Source organism: Daldinia childiae, assembly GCF_008694065.1.
Source record: "Daldinia childiae strain JS-1345 chromosome Unknown Scaffold13, whole genome shotgun sequence".
NCBI lineage: Eukaryota > Fungi > Ascomycota > Sordariomycetes > Xylariales > Hypoxylaceae > Daldinia > Daldinia childiae.
The window spans coordinates 593,831-615,219 of record NW_022984654.1 but is presented as its reverse complement, the minus strand read 5'-3'; the positions used below and the strand labels follow the sequence as shown (position 1 = coordinate 615,219).

General features: G+C 44.6%; 8 protein-coding genes across 8 annotated transcripts; 5 read left to right on the top strand and 3 right to left on the bottom strand.

Moving 5' to 3' along the window:
• Nucleotides 1–475: 475 nt before the first annotated feature.
• Nucleotides 476–1,099, bottom strand: GL218_08598 (uncharacterized protein; the record flags this gene model as incomplete). The annotated part of the gene is made up of 3 exons (XM_033585402.1): nucleotides 476–640; nucleotides 706–846; nucleotides 941–1,099. 3 exons carry the CDS (start codon nucleotides 1,097–1,099, stop codon nucleotides 476–478), a joined length of 465 nt encoding a protein of 154 aa, XP_033440387.1.
• Nucleotides 1,100–1,590: 491 nt separating this feature from the next.
• On the top strand, nucleotides 1,591–2,646 carry GL218_08597 (Methylglutaconyl-CoA hydratase, mitochondrial; the record flags this gene model as incomplete). The annotated part of the gene is made up of 2 exons (XM_033585401.1): nucleotides 1,591–1,973; nucleotides 2,043–2,646. 2 exons carry the CDS (start codon nucleotides 1,591–1,593, stop codon nucleotides 2,644–2,646), a joined length of 987 nt encoding a protein of 328 aa, XP_033440394.1.
• A 724-nt stretch (nucleotides 2,647–3,370) lies between these two features.
• GL218_08596 (uncharacterized protein) lies at nucleotides 3,371–4,123 on the top strand (the record flags this gene model as incomplete). Its single annotated transcript, XM_033585400.1, has 2 exons — nucleotides 3,371–3,407; nucleotides 3,465–4,123. The coding sequence occupies 2 exons, from the start codon at nucleotides 3,371–3,373 to the stop codon at nucleotides 4,121–4,123; spliced, it is 696 nt and encodes a 231-aa protein (XP_033440393.1).
• An 828-nt stretch (nucleotides 4,124–4,951) lies between these two features.
• GL218_08595 (6-hydroxy-D-nicotine oxidase) lies at nucleotides 4,952–6,585 on the top strand (the record flags this gene model as incomplete). The annotated part of the gene is made up of 3 exons (XM_033585399.1): nucleotides 4,952–5,209; nucleotides 5,266–5,877; nucleotides 5,950–6,585. 3 exons carry the CDS (start codon nucleotides 4,952–4,954, stop codon nucleotides 6,583–6,585), a joined length of 1,506 nt encoding a protein of 501 aa, XP_033440396.1.
• A 234-nt stretch (nucleotides 6,586–6,819) lies between these two features.
• On the bottom strand, nucleotides 6,820–7,647 carry GL218_08594 (uncharacterized protein; the record flags this gene model as incomplete). The annotated part of the gene is made up of 2 exons (XM_033585398.1): nucleotides 6,820–7,327; nucleotides 7,388–7,647. The coding sequence occupies 2 exons, from the start codon at nucleotides 7,645–7,647 to the stop codon at nucleotides 6,820–6,822; spliced, it is 768 nt and encodes a 255-aa protein (XP_033440395.1).
• A 1,464-nt stretch (nucleotides 7,648–9,111) lies between these two features.
• GL218_08593 (uncharacterized protein) lies at nucleotides 9,112–10,248 on the top strand (the record flags this gene model as incomplete). The annotated part of the gene is made up of 3 exons (XM_033585397.1): nucleotides 9,112–9,382; nucleotides 9,431–9,673; nucleotides 10,046–10,248. 3 exons carry the CDS (start codon nucleotides 9,112–9,114, stop codon nucleotides 10,246–10,248), a joined length of 717 nt encoding a protein of 238 aa, XP_033440390.1.
• Nucleotides 10,249–14,935: 4,687 nt separating this feature from the next.
• On the top strand, nucleotides 14,936–16,238 carry GL218_08592 (putative alpha beta-hydrolase protein; the record flags this gene model as incomplete). Its single annotated transcript, XM_033585396.1, has 4 exons — nucleotides 14,936–15,264; nucleotides 15,331–15,444; nucleotides 15,510–16,103; nucleotides 16,160–16,238. The coding sequence occupies 4 exons, from the start codon at nucleotides 14,936–14,938 to the stop codon at nucleotides 16,236–16,238; spliced, it is 1,116 nt and encodes a 371-aa protein (XP_033440389.1).
• A 1,080-nt stretch (nucleotides 16,239–17,318) lies between these two features.
• GL218_08591 (uncharacterized protein) lies at nucleotides 17,319–18,014 on the bottom strand (the record flags this gene model as incomplete). Its single annotated transcript, XM_033585395.1, has 1 exon — nucleotides 17,319–18,014. The coding sequence occupies one exon, from the start codon at nucleotides 18,012–18,014 to the stop codon at nucleotides 17,319–17,321; it is 696 nt and encodes a 231-aa protein (XP_033440392.1).
• Nucleotides 18,015–21,389: the final 3,375 nt, after the last annotated feature.

Sequence of the window (21,389 nt, the reverse complement as noted above, 5' to 3'; positions counted from 1 at the left end):
TGCCTTGGCACAAACCGCCTCATCGCACTCGTTCCATCCGTAGCAAGGCCCGGCGATGTTATTATACGGTTTTGGGGCTGCGACGCTGCTATCATCATGCGGCCCGTAACGACGGACTTGACAAAGACGGCCGTGAAAGAAACACCAGAATCAGGGGCCCCCTATATGATAATAGGCAGAGTAGATGTGGCACAAGAGATTGAGCAGAGAAATGATGTACAGTCCCACAAAGTTCATACGGAGCAAGAGGTATCAAAACCCGAAGAAACCTGTCATGAGGGCAGCTGCCGGAACTTTGAAAGCGTTTATGTTGATTTGGATTTTTGGAGTCTGCAAATGATCACAGCGTCCATCTCCGTATCGCATCATACAGGGACTTGGACAGATGTTTAAATAGTTTATCGAATTCTCCTAAGGGATAATTTCCTAATTCTATATGATACCCATTATGAGGTCGTCTTTTAGTATACCATGCCTAGTTGGCGTCGGTATTGGATAAAGATGCGGAGTTTCCAGCTTTCCCTCTTCCTGGGGCCGATGTAAACTTGTCTCCCCACTGACCCTCCTGTTGAAACATGGCTAGACAGGCAAGTGCAGAGGGTGAACCATGCTCCGGATCAGCACCGCCTTCCAATAGCGCCTACATCGTCGCGAAGTTAGATCATGCAAGTTTTCAAGGGTGATTACTGGACATGGAGGTCGAACCTCGATTACACTATCCTCCTTCTTAAAAACGGCACCTGCTAAGGGGCTTTGACCCCTATCGTTAATACGATTCGGATCGGCTCCATGTTGAATAAGAAGTTTGACAAGGTCAGCATGCCCATGATAAGCCGCGAGCATAAGCTAGAAATAAACAATATAACATTAGTATTTTGAGTAAATTTTAAATTGATAACTCTTCTCATTAAGAAAGGTTGCTTAATCAATAGTTTCATACAAGTGAATCCCCTTTTTCGTTAGTCAAATTAGGAGGGAGACCAGCTGGTAAAGCCTGTTGAAATATCTCAATCTCTCCGGCTCGTGCGGCGTTATACATGCGTCCTGCGAACTCGATAGCTTCCGGAGGAAGGGATGCTGCCGCCGAATCACTGGCCATTTTTAAGGCCGATTAAATATTGAATATTGAATTGGAGGTACAGGAATATAATAGGTTAGGGGGTACTTAATAGCTTTTCTAAGTGGAAACTTCCTTAAACGTTTGAGTCCCCCCGGGTCGGCATGAAGTGGAGATATTATTGATGACATACTTGGTTCATTGATTGGACGGACCTCCGAAACTCCCGAGTCTATTCGGCAAATGATGTTTTTAAAAGGTCATTGAAGGTGACCTCAATTGATACAAGATACTGATAGATTAATATTATTATCTAGGTACCTAAGCTCTAACCTAATATCCTCATAACCGATATCTTTAAATATAAAACCCGTTGATAACCGCTATTAATTCCGTTATCAAACCGAGATAGCGACAACTCTGACGTCGAAAGCACCTGTACGCATTTACCTTAGGTACAACTTCTTTTAGTATCAGTATCCATCTTTTTTATCAGTGCCTCACCTATACGGATATACCACTTGAATATCGCAATGCCACCACGATTAAATACTCGATTGGCATCTTCTGCTATTCGTCTCCTCCGTCTTTACTCAACCGACGCCGGTCCTCTTGTTCGAGTTACCAACCTCCAAGCTCCAAATTCCGGTCATATCCGCATTCTCGAGCTTAATAGACCATCCGCGCGCAATGCTATATCAAAAGCCCTCCTAGCTGCCTTACGAGCCGAAGTTGAAGATATTCAATCGCAATATACCGTTGAGGGTCAAGAAGTGCCGCCTCCCCCACGATTTGGAGGAGCTGCTGGTATAGATCAGAAAGGGCCTACCAGAGCTCTGATCCTGGCCAGCGCCGTTGATGCAAGCTTCTGCGCAGGCGCCGATCTTAAAGAGCGGCGCGGCTTTACGCAAGAGGAGTCAGTATATACCTGTTATTATCAATGGTTTAACATTTTAACTAATACTTGAGGTTTGATCTACTCTAGGACCGCACAATTCCTAGCAGATCTCCGCGGCACGTTTTCGTCCCTTTCATCTCTCCCAATCCCTACAATTTCAGCCATCTCTTCCCTTGCGCTTGGCGGTGGTCTTGAACTTGCCCTTTGCACACACTTCCGAGTATTAGCCTCATCTGCAACGGTGGGCCTTCCCGAGACGCGACTGGGCATAATTCCCGGTGCCGGCGGCACGTATCGATTACCAGCATTGATCGGACTCCCTCGCGCTAGGGATATAATTCTAACTGGACGGCGTGTTTCTGCCCCCGAGGCGTACTTTTTAGGAATTGCCGATCGGTTAGTTGAGGTGCTGCCCGAAGACGAGCGGGATGGTGTCGCGCAGACCAATAACGAAGTCGAAGACGGACTACCAACTCGAGCACGAAACGCGGTTCTCTCGGAGGCGGTGAGGTTAGCAGGTGAGATCTGTGAAGGAGGTCCGATTGCGATTAGATCTGCTCTCCAGGCAGTGAGCTGGGCTAGGGAGGAAATAGAGAACGCTATGTACGAGCGTGTGGTGAAAACTGAGGATCGAGATGAGGCTTTAGAAGCTTTCAAGGAGAAGAGGAAACCTATATTTAAAGGGCGGTAAATCAATGAAATTAATGGTAGGCTTTCTATTTTATACCCATTTAAGGCAATCTGACTTGTACATAAGTGGCGCGCTAGATGTGTGACTTATGTGTATGACAGACAAGAGAACTATGAGATCAAGAACTTTGGGCTATTATTTTGAGTCCTTAATAAGGCTTTGATGATAATTGTACAATTTTATATTAGAAGTATTTCACCACTTTGTGATGGAAGTCTTAATACGATATCTACGCTAATTTTAGCTACTAACGTACTACGAATATATTGTCTTATTTAAACAAAGTGCAGTATGGGATAGCTATGGGCCCATCAAGGCAGATATGCTTCGTATTATCGTCAAATTTTCAACCTTGTCCCCAAGCAATAACTACTAGACTACAGAGGAAGACGAAACCTACCGTATCCCTACGATGATGCTGTGTTCTAATGCCGAGCCACTTTAGACTTATAAGTGGCGCATACCAACATCTTATTCCACATGCCTAGTCCTGGCGCGGGAATCTGACACTAAAGGGATAATGAATCATCAACATGACGCAACGAGGTAGTTACAATGACAGAAATTGCGATTTTATTAAACGACTTAACCTACTTTTCTCCTCTCATTTTTGATCTTCGATTTCTATACAGTGCAATTTCAGATCTCCTAAAGAAAGCTCTATAAGCAATTGGTTGCGCCTTTCATCATCCACATTATATATTCCAGTCCTTGACCTAACGTCATGGCCAAAAGCGACAAGCCAGAAGAGGGAGACAAAGGTATGCAACAAATAGCACTTATTAGAACTTCGCGGCTAATTACATTATCCACGGTAGTCTCTTGGAATTGGGGCAACGGTACTCCTGGAGGTACGGTAGCAGAAACGAAGGATCAAGGGGCGATTGAGATCAAGACGCAGCACGGGAATACTGTCAAAAGAAAAGCCGACGCGAGCAACCCTGCAGTCCGAATCGAAAGATCGGGCAATGATGTCGTCAAAAGAGCTTCGGAATTGACAACCGAAGAAAAGAAAAAGGGCGGTCGGGGCAGTACCAAACGCAAGGCCAACGGTCAAGATCCCGAAAAGTATGATGACGAGCAAGACGTGGATGAAGAGATCGATGTTATCTCGGACGGGGTTGACGAGGAACCTGATACGAAGAATAAACAGGACAGAGAAGTGAATAAGGGCGGCAAAGAGACTAACAAGAAGCAGAAAAGGGGGCAGCAAGATGTATCTGACGAAGAAAACGGAGATGATAAGAATAAAGGGGACAGTGATGAGAATGAGGAGGAAGAGGAGGGGGTAGAGGTAGGAGAAGATGAAGATGCAGATTACGACGAAGTCGAAAGTATTGAAGATGATGATGATGTAGAGGATGAAAAGGAGAACGACAAAGATCTGGGTGGTAATATTGGCAATATTGAGGAAGGATCCAAATCAACACCTAATGTCAATGGTAACGCGAAAAAGGACTCGACCCGACAACATTAAGTCCATTTTACATAGATTTGTTGGTACCTATATTTTAGCTAGTTAGGTCTTCTATACACACAAATGTTATGTCTATTGGTCTATAGAAATCACTCAAAGTATGTCATCAAGAAGACTTTGAAGCTTTCATTTGACCAGGAGGTCGTATTGGTTTAATTAACATCTGTAATATAAAACAGCTCTTTCAAAGGCTCATCCACTGACTACACAGACCCCATCACCCGTTGGTGTTAAGCTACCTAGGCTCGTGACACCGGGTAAGGAGATAGAGACGGTTTTCACTACTAGTTCCACAGCCATTGCGTTGGCAATTTAAAAAATGATAAGAAATCGTTAACGTATTCAGTGGATTCTGAAGTATGTGTAAAGTATGTGTGCTACGTGGTTAATAGGTGGGGTTTGGGGGGCTATTATACATGACCTTCACATATAAACTTACTACCGTACATTTGTAGTCTACGGCGCAGCATTCTTGCTATGTATCCACTGTCTGTGATGTAGCTAGATGGGGAGATACCTTGTATAATATATGTTAATTATATGCCTTGTTGGCCAATCCGGTAGTAGTATTATACGGGACTATCTTAGGTACCTGTTCAGTAGCTTGTTTCGTACGGATAGCCAATGTGAGAACATGCATCTTGGTCTTGGTTTACCTTGGAATATTATACGTAAGCGCTAGTAAAATTGTATATAGGTCTATAAGCACTTACATCGCCCTGCCTTTATAACATGCCACCTTACATAAAAATATTTATCTCCTCATTAGTTCTTCTTAATGACATAAATTTGATACATTTCCCTTGAAGATAGACTGCAAACCCCGAAATGGAGTTAATTCCTGCGGTGGCTGCATGGGCTCTATCCTCTACGTGCCAGAGCATAGTGGCAAGGGATTGGCTTGGAGGAATTTGTCCGCAGCGAATAGACGCGGAAGAACTTAGCTTGAGACTTTCTTCAAGCGCTCGAGTCTATCTTCCGGGTTCCGATGGCTTTACTAGAGCAACAACACGCTGGTCTGTTCTAGATGTCCCAGGAGTTAAAGTTGCCGCTGTTCCAGGAACTGAAAATGATGTCGCAGAGATTGTGAGCTTCTTGTCTGTAGAACAAATAATATTTGAGCAGTACTTACCTACAACCAGGTGAGATATGCAAATCAGCAGAACGTGCCATATATTGCAGTTAGCGGTGGTCACGGAGCTATAACAACTGTAGGAAAGATGAAGGACGGCATTGAGATTTGGATGAACCAATTAAATGGCGTTGAGGTTTCAGACGATGGCTTGACTGCTAAAATCGGCGGAGGGGCTTTGTCAAAATCTGTTACGGATACACTATGGTCGGCAGGAAAGCAGACAGTTACTGGTGGCTGCGAATGTACCAGCATTCTCGGACCAGGACTTGGAGGTGGTCATGGTTTTCTTCAAGCGCGCTATGGGCTTATTGGGGACCAGTTTGTTTCTATGAATGTGGTGCTGGCCGATGGGACCATTCAAACAATCGACAAGAACTCCGATCTTTGGTGGGCAATGAACGGCGCTGGCCACAATTTCGGCATCGTAACCTCTGTCACATCAAAGATTTATGATATTCAGCATCCCAATTGGGCATATGAAAGTTTTACGTTCACAGGAGATAAAGTCGAAGACCTCTATGATAAAATCAACACTCACTTACTTAAGAATGGTACCCAACTAGTGGATGTCATGAACTATTCGTTCTTTTTCAACAATCCTGATGTTGATCCAACTAAGGTACGTGACCCCCTCAAGATAAATCTCGAATTAATCATTAGGTATATGGCTGCATCCTAACGTTTCGTTTAGCCACTCATCATATTTTTCATATTGCAAGAAGGAGTAAATGCCGTCGACGCAACCTACACCGTTCCATTCCATGACCTGGGGCCGATATCCACTGACGCCGCTGGAGGAAGCTACCGGGATTTACCGGCCTGGACGGGGAATGGAAACGAATCGCCACCGTGTCAAAAAGCTGGTCTGAAAAACATTCGCTTTCCCATCGATATTGAATCGTACCATATCCCCTCCCAACGTAAAGTGTATGACTTATTCGCATCCGCGACCCAGGAAACTCCTGCCTTCAACAACTCCCTCTTCCTGTTCGAAGGATACTCTTTACAGGGGGTTCAAAGTATTCCTAGCGAATCAACAGCTTACCCCTTTCGAGGCGATAATCTTCTCCTTGCACCTCTGATCACGTATGCGCCGGGTGAGCCGGACCTCGATAAGAAGGCTGCCGAGTTAGGTCATGCTCTTCGTAATATTATTCACGAGGGTACCGGTAGGAGTGAGATGCATACATACGTCAATTACGCGTATGGAGATGAAGCAAAGGAGAATTGGTACGGGCATGAAAAATGGCGACAAGAAAGGCTCTTAGCTCTGAAGAATAAGTATGATCCAAAGAGGAAATTCAGCTTTTACGCACCTATTGCGTAATATGTATCTAGAGGACCGCGAACCCAACTGAATAGACAGGTAGTTATATTAAAGTTATTCTACGAATCGTTATAGGTCTCATCAACTTTATCATTTACACATACCAGTATATTGCGTATGGCACTAAACGATGATCGTTCTAGATATAACGTCCCAAAATATATTATTATTAATCAGTTTTCTGCTCTAGCCATATATATATCCATCTTGGAAGATTCCCGTATGTGTCCAAAATTAGTCCACCATGGTCGTTGCTTTAATATTTCGTGTCATGATGCCTGTGAGAACAAAGAGTAAGGTTACGATTATCTCTTCTATAACTTCTAGACCAACTCTTAAACCAAGGCTACCCGTTACTGGGTTTAACTCCTGGCTCTGAGTAAAGAAATAAACAACTCTTTCTAGTACTCGAATTCCCAGGAAAGGGATAGCAATCGCGACAGCTAGAAGTAGTTTCTTCCCTGGCTCACTCCCCGCTAGCTTTCTTGACTCGCGGGCTAGGGAGTCTCGAAATGTGGTGAGAGTAACTACTGCAAGTGAAAGCCAACCCAAGAGTAATAGAATCATGCCTCCTTTTACGAGAGCAAGGCTTCGCTTAATCTGATCTGGTGGCAGCGTGTCGTTGTTGCTTTTTGCGGCACCGGCAGCCACAAGAGCAATTGCAGTCGTAACAAGAATATGAAAGAAAACGAGGTATGGAGCGTCAAAGGGTCGTCGTGATTTCGGAAGGATATAAGCGCGCCTGGAATATAGTGAGCTTTAAAGAGACGGTTGGAATTACTTGAGTTCGTATAGGACTTACGACTCATGAAGAATACCACAAGCAGCAGCAAGGAGAGGAGACAGTCCAATACTAGAAACTAGTGCAGCGCTTGAACTATGAGCATCGTGTATCTCAATAGCGCTCGCGACGATTCTTAGAGTACAGAAGATGAAGAGAAATGACCAGCCGATGACCGCTCCATGCTTCAAGCCATGCTTTATGGCTATATAGATTAAGGACGGAGATATTGTAAGATATATGACCAGGAGGGCAACGGGCAGAGCCGGTGAAGAGGCCATGGCATGAAAATTAGAAAGATACGTGATGACTATTCTGATTGAGAAATATGTAGCAAGTCTACACATAACAGATCTAAATAAGAGAGTTTGGTTCCTTGGGAAGACACGGGGCCAAGACTTCATTATATATTTTACCTTTGCTCATCCCCTGAGTGATGTTTGAGGATCCTTCTGCATAGCTTGACTCCATAGTCTAGCTTGAGTCAGTAGCACTGCCCTCTAATCATATCTTAATAGGGTTATGCTTCAATTAATGTCGATCAGGTTGCTACTTTTGATAACTATAACTCTGACTGTTAAGTTCAAATGCGTGTCATGAAGCAGGTTATCGCTCAGTTCGGTTGGTCATCCAGGGGCAGCAATTTTGAAGCTAGCTCACCTTGCTGGGGCGCAGCTTCAGCAAGCTGGTATAAGGCATCAAGTTTTCGCATCAGGCATCGAGTTATGCGGAATACCCCCACTACGAAAAATATCCCACGGGAATACCATGCACCTACACGCTAAACGTGCCTTTATTTGGGTACGGCGCGTACTGTACGTAGATGCTACTAGATCTCGCCAACTCTTGATGCCTTATGCGAAGAGGCCCCAAGTTGTTATTTAAAATAAAATACAAGGCCCGTGACGTACGCATATGTAACCTAGCATTAAAACCGATCAGATTTCGATGTAGTTAATTTGAACCAATTATATGAAAATCAAATTGACCATTGTCAATTGATTTTAGCCACACCTAAATATTGTTTCAGTACCCTCAACCCATTAAGCCATTTCTATCGAGAACATATCTCCAAGTAGGGAATGAGAATACGAAGAATAGGTACTTAGGCTGTAAGTATAGTTAGAGTTATTGTAAGATACGTACTCATTATGAGGTTATGCATAGAATTGGCTCTTGAGAAGATGTCATATTCGTGTCTTAGATTATCTGATACCTCATTTATCTACCCGCCTTCTTAGGTGTCGTTCAGCCTGCCAAGCAAAGATTATTCAGGTTTCACCAATGCACCGTTCTGCAACAATCGACACCCCTCTGCGGCTGATGCTGCTGCTAATGAGGGGAAGCGAGTCCCCCAAAGCTCGAGGGTTTCTATTTCTCGAGCTCCGAGGAGTTCCGACTAACTCTCCAAGAAGCGATTACGTACCAGAAACGACTAAATGCTCGTTATTCAAGGGTCTCTACTATTACCATGACCTTCAAATACCATGGCGGGGCGTTTATCATTATCGCAACCCTGCCAGACATGTGGAACAAATGCCGAAAAGACGTTTACTTGCATCCAGTGCAATAACTTTGCCTTCTGCGATGTGTGTTGGCCAAAGTGGTTCTTGCACACTCCGGGCGCTGTTGGTTGGTCAGTAGATAAATCTTAGAAGCTTTTACCCCTGAAAATTATACTATTATATTTTATATATCTATGAGAAAGCTGTTCATAATCGCATGATCGAGACTAATCACTATGGATGATCGATAGGAACGGCAAACCGCACGAGAAGGCAGACCCCCTTGTTGTCCATCGGTTACGTCAAATCTTAGAACCGATACGTACGGAAGCTGAACACGAATCCGAGCTTCTCGAGGACCGCGATACGACTTGGTTCGGATTCGGTCGCGATGCCTTCGGCCACCCCCTATTCCACGATTTTGGGCGGTTCGCCGCCATAATGAGCGAGACTGTCACCGACGAGACGGTCGAGCGATATCCTCAGCTGACGACGTTTATTGGGGAAACTGGTAAGTCACGATACTTCTATATCTACATTTCGACTAACGACATCATAGGCGCTGGGAAAAGCACCCTAATCAAACTCCTCATTGACCGTCATGATTTGACGGCGCCTGAGGGTTCCAATTACTATGCGCCAGTAACATCATCTAGTCATGATCGTATTTCCACCACAGGTGATGTCCATCTGTATGCAGATCCATCAACTCTATATAGCAGTCACCCACTACTATTGGTGGATTGTGAAGGTCTGAGTGGAGGAGAAGCCATCCCAAAGCAGCTGCGACATCACCCACAAGGTACAAATGCAGAGTCGAACAATACCAGTACGAGCAGACACTATATGACAAGAAAAATCCTGTGGGCAGATACGCCTCATACTCAAAAGAGAGAGTTCGCCGTCAGCCAGCTGTATCCTCGAATTCTATACACTTTCTCTGACGTTGTAGTCTTCGTTCTGCGAAATCCAAGGTCGTTTGAATCAATGGTTCTTGATAAACTAATACGTTGGGGTGCGGCCTCTAGTATGTACCTCCTTTTTTTTCTTTATTTACTTTCATTTTCCTGCTTTACCCTTTTCTCCAAGCGTTATATGCTCGTCGAGAAGTCTCATATTTGCATTTTATATCACGTTGACTACTAGGCATAGTCACTTACTTTTAGTATTTCAGTTGATAAGTCACTCAACCAACCCGTACTTCCTCATGCGATAATCGTATTCAATGCCACGGATATCAATGTCGACGAAAGGGAATGGGATATTACGATGGCGACGAAATTGCTGATGGCAGATATCCACGACGCCGTCACACGTGAGCCGGCCTTGCAGGAATATGGTGAGCAACAAATGTCCCGTCACTGCATCTATCGGTAAAGCTAACCAATTCACAGTGGGTTTGAGTATTTTTTGGCCTTACTCATCGCTTTTTTTTTTCTTTTCCTAATTTTCAAAGACAAGATAAGTGAATAGTACTTTGTACTAATATTCAATAGGTACAAACATGGCGAAGGCGCGGAAAGCTGATAAGGAGCACCAAGGAGCTTTTGGAGTGCTATTATGGTTCCATAAATGTCATCAGGATCCCATATAAGGGATCGTATAGTAAGATATTTTATCTCGGCCTATTTCCTTCATCCCGCACCCCTAAACCCACCCCTCGGGCTGCCTCCCCTAACATAATAATTGGTTGACCGTCGCTAACATAAAGTCATTCAGTGTTGATAGACGAACAGGTTAGCAAGCTTTCTGGCTTGCTGAAAGACCGGTGCAAGGCTTCATACTTGAGGAAAAGGGAAGTGCGCATGCTAGCTAATACGGAGAAGCTTCAGTTCTACCTTCAAGCAGCATATGATCATTTTACTAGAGATCTCAATATGCCGTTTGATTTTGTGAAGGAGACCCTTCGACACAGCCCTGTCTCCAGAAATTTTGAGGGTAACATATTGAACCTAGCATTAGCGATCAAACAGAAATCTAGTAATTTGATTCTTAGCTGCGATACCGAACAGATATTTCGCGCAATAGGGCCGATGATAGCATCATGCGTGATGCTGGACGCTGTTCGTCAGAATCTACCAGGTGAATTTAGATCTGCCTTGGCCGGTTCGACACAATCTGGCTAATTAGTATGCAGGTACTGCAAGCCGCCTCCTGGATGATCGATATGCCAAGCCTTGCGCTGGTGCGCTACAGACATTTGCCGATATGTACTGCCCGTGCAGTTTCACGAACCCGTCTTTTAGCGGAGACCTTGGTCGATGTTATAATGTTAGATCGGGCCATAATCACAAAGGGCATCAGAACAAGCAAGGAAAGATCATCGGAAACGGCGACTACGAATCTAGATTTGATATTGATGCCTTTCGGCCAGTCTGGGAAGAACTACTAAAAGCAAGTCTAGCTCAAGTTCAAGCCTCGAGCTTCAAGCTTGGGCAGGAGTTCCCAGATAGGAGCGAGCTTCAGATTGCTGCTCTTATCCATCAGGAACGTTTGAACGAGCTCTACTCCAACGTACTAGGTGTGGCGACAGACTTTATCAGCTATTCATCTTGCCTCTGCTGCTTGAGAGAATTGCCAGAGTGCGCACTGCCATGTGGTCATGTTCTTTGCCTCCCCTGCGCCCAAATATATGGGACCAGAACATCGAAGACCACTATTGAGATCAGCCGGTGCCCTCTACATGTACGGGATGTTATTGCTAATCCACCATGGGTTATCATGACGAAGCCACGTTATGCAGGCAGCCGGGTGCTTTGTCTCGATGGGTACGCGATCCGTATCATGGCAAGATGCGTTAAGATATGCTAATTAAATGATTGTAGTGGTGGCGTGCGGGGAATCATAGTGTTACAAGTTCTCGCCGAGATAGAAAAAGTCTTGGGTCCAGACTTACCTATTCAATTGTTCTTCGACTTGATTGTTGGTACTAAGTAAGTTTTCAGAATATTATTTAGCTGGGGATTTTGCTAACTAGGTCAAGCTCTGGAGGTACCATTGCAATTGGATTAGGAGTTAAGAAATGGACCGTCGAAGCGACAATACGGAAATTCAAGGATCTATGCAAGGAGGCTTTCGTACCTCGAGAGATGACTAGCATGCCCCTTTTTGGTACACTATCAAGTATTTACCATGGTAGTCTATACAAGACGCAACCTTTTACGAAGGCACTGAAAAAACATTTATCTGATCAACCTTTCTTTGGTACTGCAACCCATAGATCTCTTGTCACAACTTCAACGAAAGTTGCTGTTACTGCTTCGACAGGCCTTGAGCGACAAGCTGTTGTATTTGCCAACTATAATCGCCCGGATCTACCTGAAAAGAGTGAGTGTGCTCTGACACATCCCTAGGAGATTGTCTAATAAAATACCAGGACTTCCGTATAGGTTTATTAGATCAGATACATCATCAAAGGAAATGCGCATATGGGAAGCGTAAGCCCCCTACTCCCTATAACTAATGACTCAATGGCGAATATCATAGAAGCTAACCAAGCCTTCGAGATAGGGCCCGCGCGACATCTGCAACGCCTCCTTTTTTTAAACCGTATATCAAACCCGAAACTGGTCAGGAATACGCCAACAACGATATCCGTCATTCATGTCCAGTGTTTATTGCCCATTATGAGGCCAAGTCAATATGGAGCGACGTAGCAGATCGCCCACCAGACCTGATGCTCTCTATCGGCGCGGGTCGTAATGTAGGCGATCGCAATACGGACGACCCAAATACGTTTCAATCATCACGGTCTATGACTAACGAGACCGTGACGACTGCAGGTTTTAGTACGAGTGCTGTTATCAGACAAGGCCGAGGAGGGGCCGGGAATTACAAGCGCAAAACCTCAGCAACGATGTTACCTTTCGATGATACAAGTTCGGAGAACACAGCAAGCGGATATGTTGTCCGTGATCCCAAGACGCCGATGCTAGTCTCTTTCAACAATCCCGTCCCAAACCAGACAGACAAGTTAAACAATCCGCGACAATGTGATAGAACTTGGAATCGCTTCATGTCTAGCAGTGCGATGAAGGAAGAATCAACTCGACAGCGCCACATGCGCATCTGTCCCGAGCTCTTGACTAAGTTACCGAAATTTGATGAGTTGGAGAAGATAAATTCCGTGGAGCAAGAGACCGCTGAGGTGTTGCGGCAAAACCGCCAAGATATCATCGAAGCCGCACATAGACTAGTCGCGAGTACGTTTTTCTTCGAGAAGGATGCTGGTAGTGTGAAACAGACTGCTTCTGGATATAGCTGTACAGGTAAGCCCCTCCCCCTCCCACTACATTTACGAATCCCTCTTCATAACGGAGTTTTAAGTAACCACTTTACCTTAGGCTCTATCTTTTGTAGATTTAGGCTTTCATCGCACGAGTTGAAGGCTCTGGGGTGGTTCCTTGTATCTCGGTTGGACGGCGACTTTGGGCCATACTTCCTCCTCGAGATACTTGATGAAGGTGCATCTTGGCCTCCGCGACAGATTGTACTCACGAGCTCTGTACTACAAGATATGCACTTACAGGGTGGTTTCCAACTTAATCCTATCCGAATAAGTACCGTAACAGAGAATGCACAGGTCAACATATCCCTCTGCTTGCAGACTCGTCCTTATCACAGTGGGGTAGTAGTCTTACCCATCAGTGGATTCCCACGGAAGCTCATGAGTGAAGATGGCAGCGGGCTCATGTATCGGGCGAGTAAGTATTTAACTAACTAACTGAGTAATATGAGGATAATAAGTGAAATTATCAATAGCTAATACCCGACTTTACTAGATAGCATCTCATCATCCGGGTCGTTCTTCTCCGCTATAGAAAAACGATCATCGATTACGACAAACATAACTTCCACTCCCCGAGCATCTCTAAACGAACCAATTCCGAGTCCTGCTCCTAGCGTCGACTCGTTCGAGAAGCTATCTATAGAAAGACACTCTAATTTTCGAGCTGAACTGGAGGGTTAAGCTAATAAGAAGTCATGAGAAGAGAATGAGAATATTTCACATCTAGGTCTCCTAAATGTGTGTATTATGAATTGGAGATCCACGAAGGACATTGTACAACTTTAGGGAGATTTTTAGCACCTTTCTTACACTATATTAAAGTAGCAACTATTAATGTTATAAAATAAACTACATCACATAAGCTTTTTACTCAGCACTCTATCAAATGAAGATCCTTGGCAAAGACCCTTTAGTCGCGGTCATGTCGTTGTAGCGGGCGAATCAAAGACGTTGGAAAATAATTCTCCCTAAAACATGTAAGCCTAACCCACCATGAACCCCCGTCCGATTTGGAATCATAGTAACGGGACGATCTCTTCCTCTCGGATACCATTCTATCTTGAGTGCTCTCCGAGATGGCGGGGTTCAGGTCGCATCTGGAGTGGATGAACGAAGTAAGTTTATCCCAATTGGGAAAATGGTATTTTCATCCAGCATACCTCATCTCACTAAGATAAGCACTTGTGCAAGGGACCAGACTCCATGAACACTATATCTGACTAAGTACATATCCACCCATCCGTGTCTCGATTAGCTAATTCCCTATATCCCAAGAGCAATACGCGTATATGGAAGCATATCGACTGGCTTAGTTATTAGGTATAGGCGCCCCTTTCTGGATTTGATATTGTCATTTCGAAGAAATAGACCCCAGAAAGAAACCACACCGTGGCGGAGTTATGATAATCCAGGGGCGAAGCCTCTTGCGAGATGACGTACGGGTCTTTGGCATCAAATACGTGCCCGATTCGGATGTAGCACGTTCGGGATTCATTGAGCAAGGACAGCTTCAGCTCTTCATCGAATATACGTCAGCAACATGTGGATATTCATCTCACCTAGCAGGCCTAGTTTCTACCCATGGTCGATCAATCCTTGCATCAAAATTATTGATGCTCACCTATTGAGTTCTTCTATCAAAATATTAGGGTTAGTTGCTCAAGGATAGATATCTACATATATAGATAGATCTATTAGCAACTTTTGGACATCAGTACTCCTCACTCTCATCCTCACCCTCTCATCTCTAGTCGGTACTTGTCCATAGCAATCAATATGCTCTCATACGTTGTGTCGGCCTTCATTCTCGCAGCAACAGCTTCCGCCGTGCCACAGTATCCGCAACTTGGATGTAGAGAACTCTCGATACCCGTCACCGTTAGTGTTCCGCGTTTCATTGTTAACACAACGGTCAACGACAACTGGGATGCAATTGCTTTAACCCTAGCCCTTACGAGGCGGGATTTTAGCGAAAGCACAGATCCGTTACCGATTTCCGGGCAGACATCTGAGCCCGTAGAAAGCAAATTCAAGGTTGGGGCAACACTATGCGGGAGAGGAGGTCCTACGTTGGTTCTGACTCACGGCATTCTAGAGTCTAAGCTGTATGTCTTATTTAGTCTCAAGTTGAAATTACGGCATGATACGCATAAGTACTAACACTGTCATAGGTATTGGCAGCCAACATTCCAGGCATCAGAGAAATACAACTTCGTTAAGGCTGCCGTTGCTGCTGGATATTCCGTCCTCAATTACGACCGTATCGGTGTAGGGTCATCCTCTAAGTAAGCCCAATCTATATTTATTAATGGAAGTCACGGTTTTTACTGACTTGTCTTCCTTGTAATAGGGTGGACGCACTTTCGGATGCCCAATTCCAAGTAGAAGCGGCTGTACTTGACTCACTGGTAGACTACGCGCGATATGCCACGAACGCCACGAAGGTAGCACTCGTAGGTCACAGCTACGGGGCGTATCTGACAGTTGCATCCGCGGCCAGCAAGAAGACCGCTGTTGACGCTATCGTCCTTACCGGGTTCGCGGGTGGCTTTCAGTATTTTGGCCCCTTTCTCGCCGGGTCTGGCTTCAGAGTCGCACGGATTCAAGACCCCATTCGCTGGGGCGCTTTGGACTCGGGATATCTCACATCGGCAGACCTCTTTGCTGAGACGTATTCGTACTTCGGAGAGGAAAATGATTACGAGCGACGGGTCGCCGAGTGGTCTTATTTCAAGGGTAGTGAGCCATTTGCCGTAGGCGAGTTACCATCCCTTATTGCGAGCAGTCCCCTAGACTTCGCAGGGGTCACGGCCGCTGTACTCGCTATCCAAGGGCAATTCGATTTATCAGGCTGTGGCGGTAACTGCATCGGTCTCCTAGATGGCCTTAAGGATGACTTTGCTGGTGCTAAGGTCGTGAAGACCGTTGATAATCTACCCGCGGGGTAAGTTATACATCTTCTAACAAGGGTTGAATATCCATGCTGACCCTGCTTCACAGACATAACCTCAACCTACATAAGGTCGCTCCACAAGCGTTTAAGGCGATTTTCAGCTTCTTGAAAAGTCAAGGAGTGTAATTTTGATCTATTCATCATAAATCAGTGTCTCGATTAGAGGAATATCTGTAACTGTTAATTTTCGGCCTTTATTTTCTTTACAGTTGTAGAATCAAAGATCCCTAGCGTATGGGGTGCGAACTGTTACCAACCTAGGTTTAGGAAATTACTGTTGAGATTTATTTATGTTTAGACGGCATACAAGACCGGCAAGATAGATTTATAGGGGAGGGTTCGATGGAACATTTTAGTGTAATAAAATACTGGTAGTGTTTGAATAAAGACGATATTAATCAGGAGATACTCTCAGAACTTCATAATTCAAGAAATATACACAGTGTAAGCAATAATCTGGCTTTCAAATTTCCAAGCTGCTTGGCTATCAAATATTATACAATCCTCCATGCTAGATGGTTTTATACTAGATGGTTTTTTTTTAAATCCGTTTCCCTGATCCCGCACCCTGCGGATACTTTAATACCAAAAATCCGAAGCCGACTAACGGCAATATGTCTAATAGATAGTAAATGTTACATAGAAAAGAGCATTCGACGCCCATTGCATTGCCCCTCATGCCAACGCTCGTACCATTCCAGGTTGGTCCTCGTTCTAAAATGTGGGACCGTCCGAGCGTCGCCTTGAACTCGCTTCGACCCCGCCTGCGCCACCGTCATTATCTCGACATTTCTGGAGCTTTGTGACAGTGATTCGACCATGCGAGAGTCAATCTACGGCAAGATTGCCGTACCTGAGCTAAGGAGCGTTTTGGTGCTTTCGAGCATCTGTTCCGAGCACCCATCGTGACTTCTAGTGGACACGTTTGTGGGTAAGCCTGGAAGCAGAAGTCGGTGTTTTTTTTGTGTGTGTGAATATTTATGAACTGATGGGAAGAAAGGCCGTGGCCATGGAAGAAAAGGGGTATCGAGAAAGTGAGGGTGATAACTATTTTAGTGTCGAAAATGATGCGTCGGCGTAGTAGTCACATAGAGTGAGTGATGCGATCCGACGAGGCGGTGTGGAGGATAGTGGCCGTTAATATTGGCCGTAGTTAGTCTCCCTGTATAACCCGAGCCTTTTCCTCCCATCACATCCGGACGTTGCTTAGAACACAAGGTTTACGCCGTCTTCCGGATGTTCGTAGTAGGATCCGCCTAATTGTTTGATTAAACGGCAACGTTCCTCCATGTTGTAAGTGTTGTTGATTCTGCCGATACCTCTCGACGACGCGTCTCCGTGTGTTGTTCTCAGAACCCAGACACCACCACCAGCGGGCCAGCCAACGTAGACGACCGGTTGATTGTATCTATCTGGGCTCATGAAATTCCTCCTGTATGCATCTTCGCTTTCCCACCACGTAGCTCCGAGTTTGCGCATATTACCGCAATGGATATCTTCATCTGCTTGATCTAGAGATCTCATGGCGATGTGGAATCGGTCTAGATTTAAAAAGTCAAGTTCGACAGCAGTGCAATGGAGCACATAGATTCCTCCATAGCTAGGATATCCGCGCACGGCAGCACCAGGTCCTACTCCGAATTGTGTTCGGAATTGAGGTTTGTCAAATACCATGAGGTAGTCATCTTCTTCGCCAGAGTCATAGATTAGATTTCGCGACTGCGCGTCTGCAGCGAAATCATCCTCCTCTGCGGAATCATAATCATCAAACCCTCGCGATCGAGAGCTTGACATAAGATCACGGGTAAGGCCATGAGCTCTTGAGCGACGTGCTCTAAATGAAAATAGATAGCTTCCAGACAAAGCTGCAAGAAAAAAGATGGCGGGTGTTATGAGGGACATAATGCCCGGAGTAGGTTGTGTTCGGACTGTTGGAGACATCTTGGCTTGGAGGTCTGCACACCTACCTATAGGTACTCCCGGCTCCGGTAGATAAGCCCTAATAAATTCACATGGATGCAATATGAAATGCAATATGGATGCGATATAGATGCACTACGGATGCACTACGTGGTTATGCCCACGTCATCTAGCGGGTTACCTACTGGAAATGACTTGGGCTCTGACGCTTCTGACGCTTTGCCCAGTTGTGTTATGTGTGTGTTATGTGTTACGTGTTATGCCACTATTTGCATAAAGAGCATTGAATAAAATGATTGGAAGGGCAAAAAAGGAAAAAGGGAAAAATACCATTCTTCACTTCTTGTTAGGCATTGTTTGGCACCACATCCGAATTTCATCTCTCTAACGTAGGGCTGATAGGTAACCGAATAAACACCAAGGATGTCATGGTAGCCAATCAAATAACCGCTCGCCTTTCGGCATAACTAACTTGCATATACGTGGCCACGAACAAAAAAATTGTGCCACTTTTACTGTGCTTCTTATTGACCGCCTCAACTCTTCCCGCACAGCCATCGCGAGTCACGCAGGTACAAATCCTTACCCATGCTGAAAGGAAGCTATGACTTCATCAAGATATAAATTATGACATTTTTACTGGTTGCCTCGTTGGAAGAAGGTAATCCAATGGCCCTTTGACGCCCAACACAAGAATAAGGTCCCGTGAGCTTTAAAAGTCTGGCCGCCAATGTTTACATTAATAAAGCACTGTTTCCACTTATAGCTCGGTTATACATTGCATGCCAAGCATTCCGTTCATGTCTTCTATCCACGTCAATACGACCTAACTCTTTCTAAATGTTTACAGGGGCTGAGCGCACAAAATTGACGAATGCTGGCGGGTATTTCGTCTTAGCAGAAAACTGAGGCAATGGAAGGATAAGTGATACTCGCTCCAGAATCAATTGCGAATAGTGGGACATTATATGCCATTGGCTCCGAGAGAAGAGCATAACCACCATCTATCTAGCAGTTTTGAAGCTCATGAAGCTTATGACTTAATAGCCATTATTGAAGATATTATAGGACCCTTAACATTTCATAAGCTCAACGTGAAGAGTGAAGTATATGAAATAACTACGGCTTCAATTGACGTGATATGATATTTCTAGGACATTGGTAGCTACAGTATGCCTTTAGCATGTGTTCATACACTTGAAGCCTTACATATGAGACGAGAAACGCGATTAGACAATTGCTGAAGAAATGAGGCAGCCCATACTAAAATGCGGTTTCTCATTGGTATCCAAATTTTAGCTCGATCATAATCTCCTTCATCCGAAACTCATAGATGACCATCTTGAAGCATGGCATTTGGCTTATTCGCGTGTCAGTGCCGGTCCCAACCATCTGGCTAGTCAGGAACAGTATCCAAGTGCCCTGATCCTCTACGAGATGTGTGCATGATTGGTTAAGGTGAGGACCATTGGTTGCCTCCCATGTCCTCGGACCCGTTGTGTAAACTGACAATGATGGGTTAGGCGGTCTCGGTATAGACTTGATCCTTATTCGAGAGTCTTTGTAGACTCCACATAACGGGAAAGTAGAGAAATGAATAAATGCCTAAACTGCAGGTAGGCTCCACTTACTGATATAAGACTATCCGAAGCTTCGTGGGCTTTCTTGAGTTCCTGAGATCATACCTGACTGGAGCGTAGTTGATATTCGCATATACCTCTATAACCTATCTGCAGGCAGAGTCAAAACAAATAATTTGCCTACTAAAGTAGAGTATAGTCGGGAAGGGATTGAAAGTAAAGACCTGGTAACTAACCCACCATGGGGTTGTGTAATTTTGGAATAATAAGACAGTCACGCACGGTTCCTTACTTAGGTATAGTAGGTAGGCACTTATATACAGAAACAGTACGTTGCTCAATCGATATTATAGCCTTATTATAGTATTATAGGCATAAGATACTTATACTATGGACCATGTATACTAGAACTAGAGGTATAAGTGGGTGGCTTGTAAATATCGGGGTTACCCCTGGGCCCAGAATACCGTTACTCATCCTATCAGCTACGTACAAGGTTGGCTCCGCATAGATAAAAATGGGATCGTTCTAGAATTTCAATATATTGCGGCTCATTGTCTTTACTAAGCCGTAACCTCCACCCTAGCAAATAAAATGACATCCTGATAACCTCAACTCCTACTAACCCCCCGACTGCATGGTAAAACTGCTGATTATAACCGTAGTAGTACCATCTTATTGCTATAATACTTTTATACTTTCCTATCACACATTTCCAACTTGGCTGTTCATCTTGTACCCCCTGAGGACTGGTTGTCCAAGATCACAGACACGTTGTGTGGCGGAAGCATTCAGAAAACTTCCGAAGCCCTTAAGTTAATACAATACTGAACCTATATCTCATTTGATACTGGTAGTAACTATAATGGAGGGTGTCTAGTGACGGATGTGAGTGACGGTACTTTTATGGTATACCGTGATTTATTTTTTGTGTGATCTCCTATGTGACGAGAATGACCCACGTAATGAGTGGAATCGGAAGTGAGAGAACGAAATAGAGACTCCGGACGACGAGCTTGAGTCCTAGCGAAACGCTTATCGCAATTTAGAACTTTGTTGGCTACCTCTCAGGGTGAGCCCTGATAGAATCCCTAGAGACTTAGAGAATTCTAGTTGAAGAGAAATTTATAGTCCTTCCCATTATGACTAGGAAGATGCCCGCGTATGCTAGCCATAGTCATCTCAAAACACCGCAAAGAGCTTTATTTCAGCGAACTGATGCTGTAAAAAAGATGTTGTTAAGCAATGCTAGAGTGGTAGTAAAACAAATGACACCAAGTAACTTGAATTAACCTAATAAACATCGAGGTAGTCTAGTCGACGCACCCAATACTCTAGAACAGTTCAATCCCCAGACCGGCCTCAATAGAGCTGACTACCTTACCTGGGTACCTACCCCACCGGATTCCGAATCGATGGATACTACTGCACCGTCGAAGAGCCAGACCGTGGCCTTGGTATCGGTTCTGGAGCTAGCATAGATGGATATTGTCACTGGCATATAGAAATTACGTGCAGGGAGTTCAAAAGACCCACGATACGATTGCCCTACGGCGCGTCACCACCAATGCGTAGTTTTATGCATATGACCATACGTTAGGGCGAAGTACAACACAATTACAGGGCAATTCTTGGGTAGAAAAATACTGAATCATGTATACACAAATCCAGGCTTTTATCCGTGATCATTACATTGCAGTTACAGCGATATTCCATATCGTTAGTTATCAGCAAGCGAGAACGATGGCAATACGTTATTCATGCGAATGACAGCACT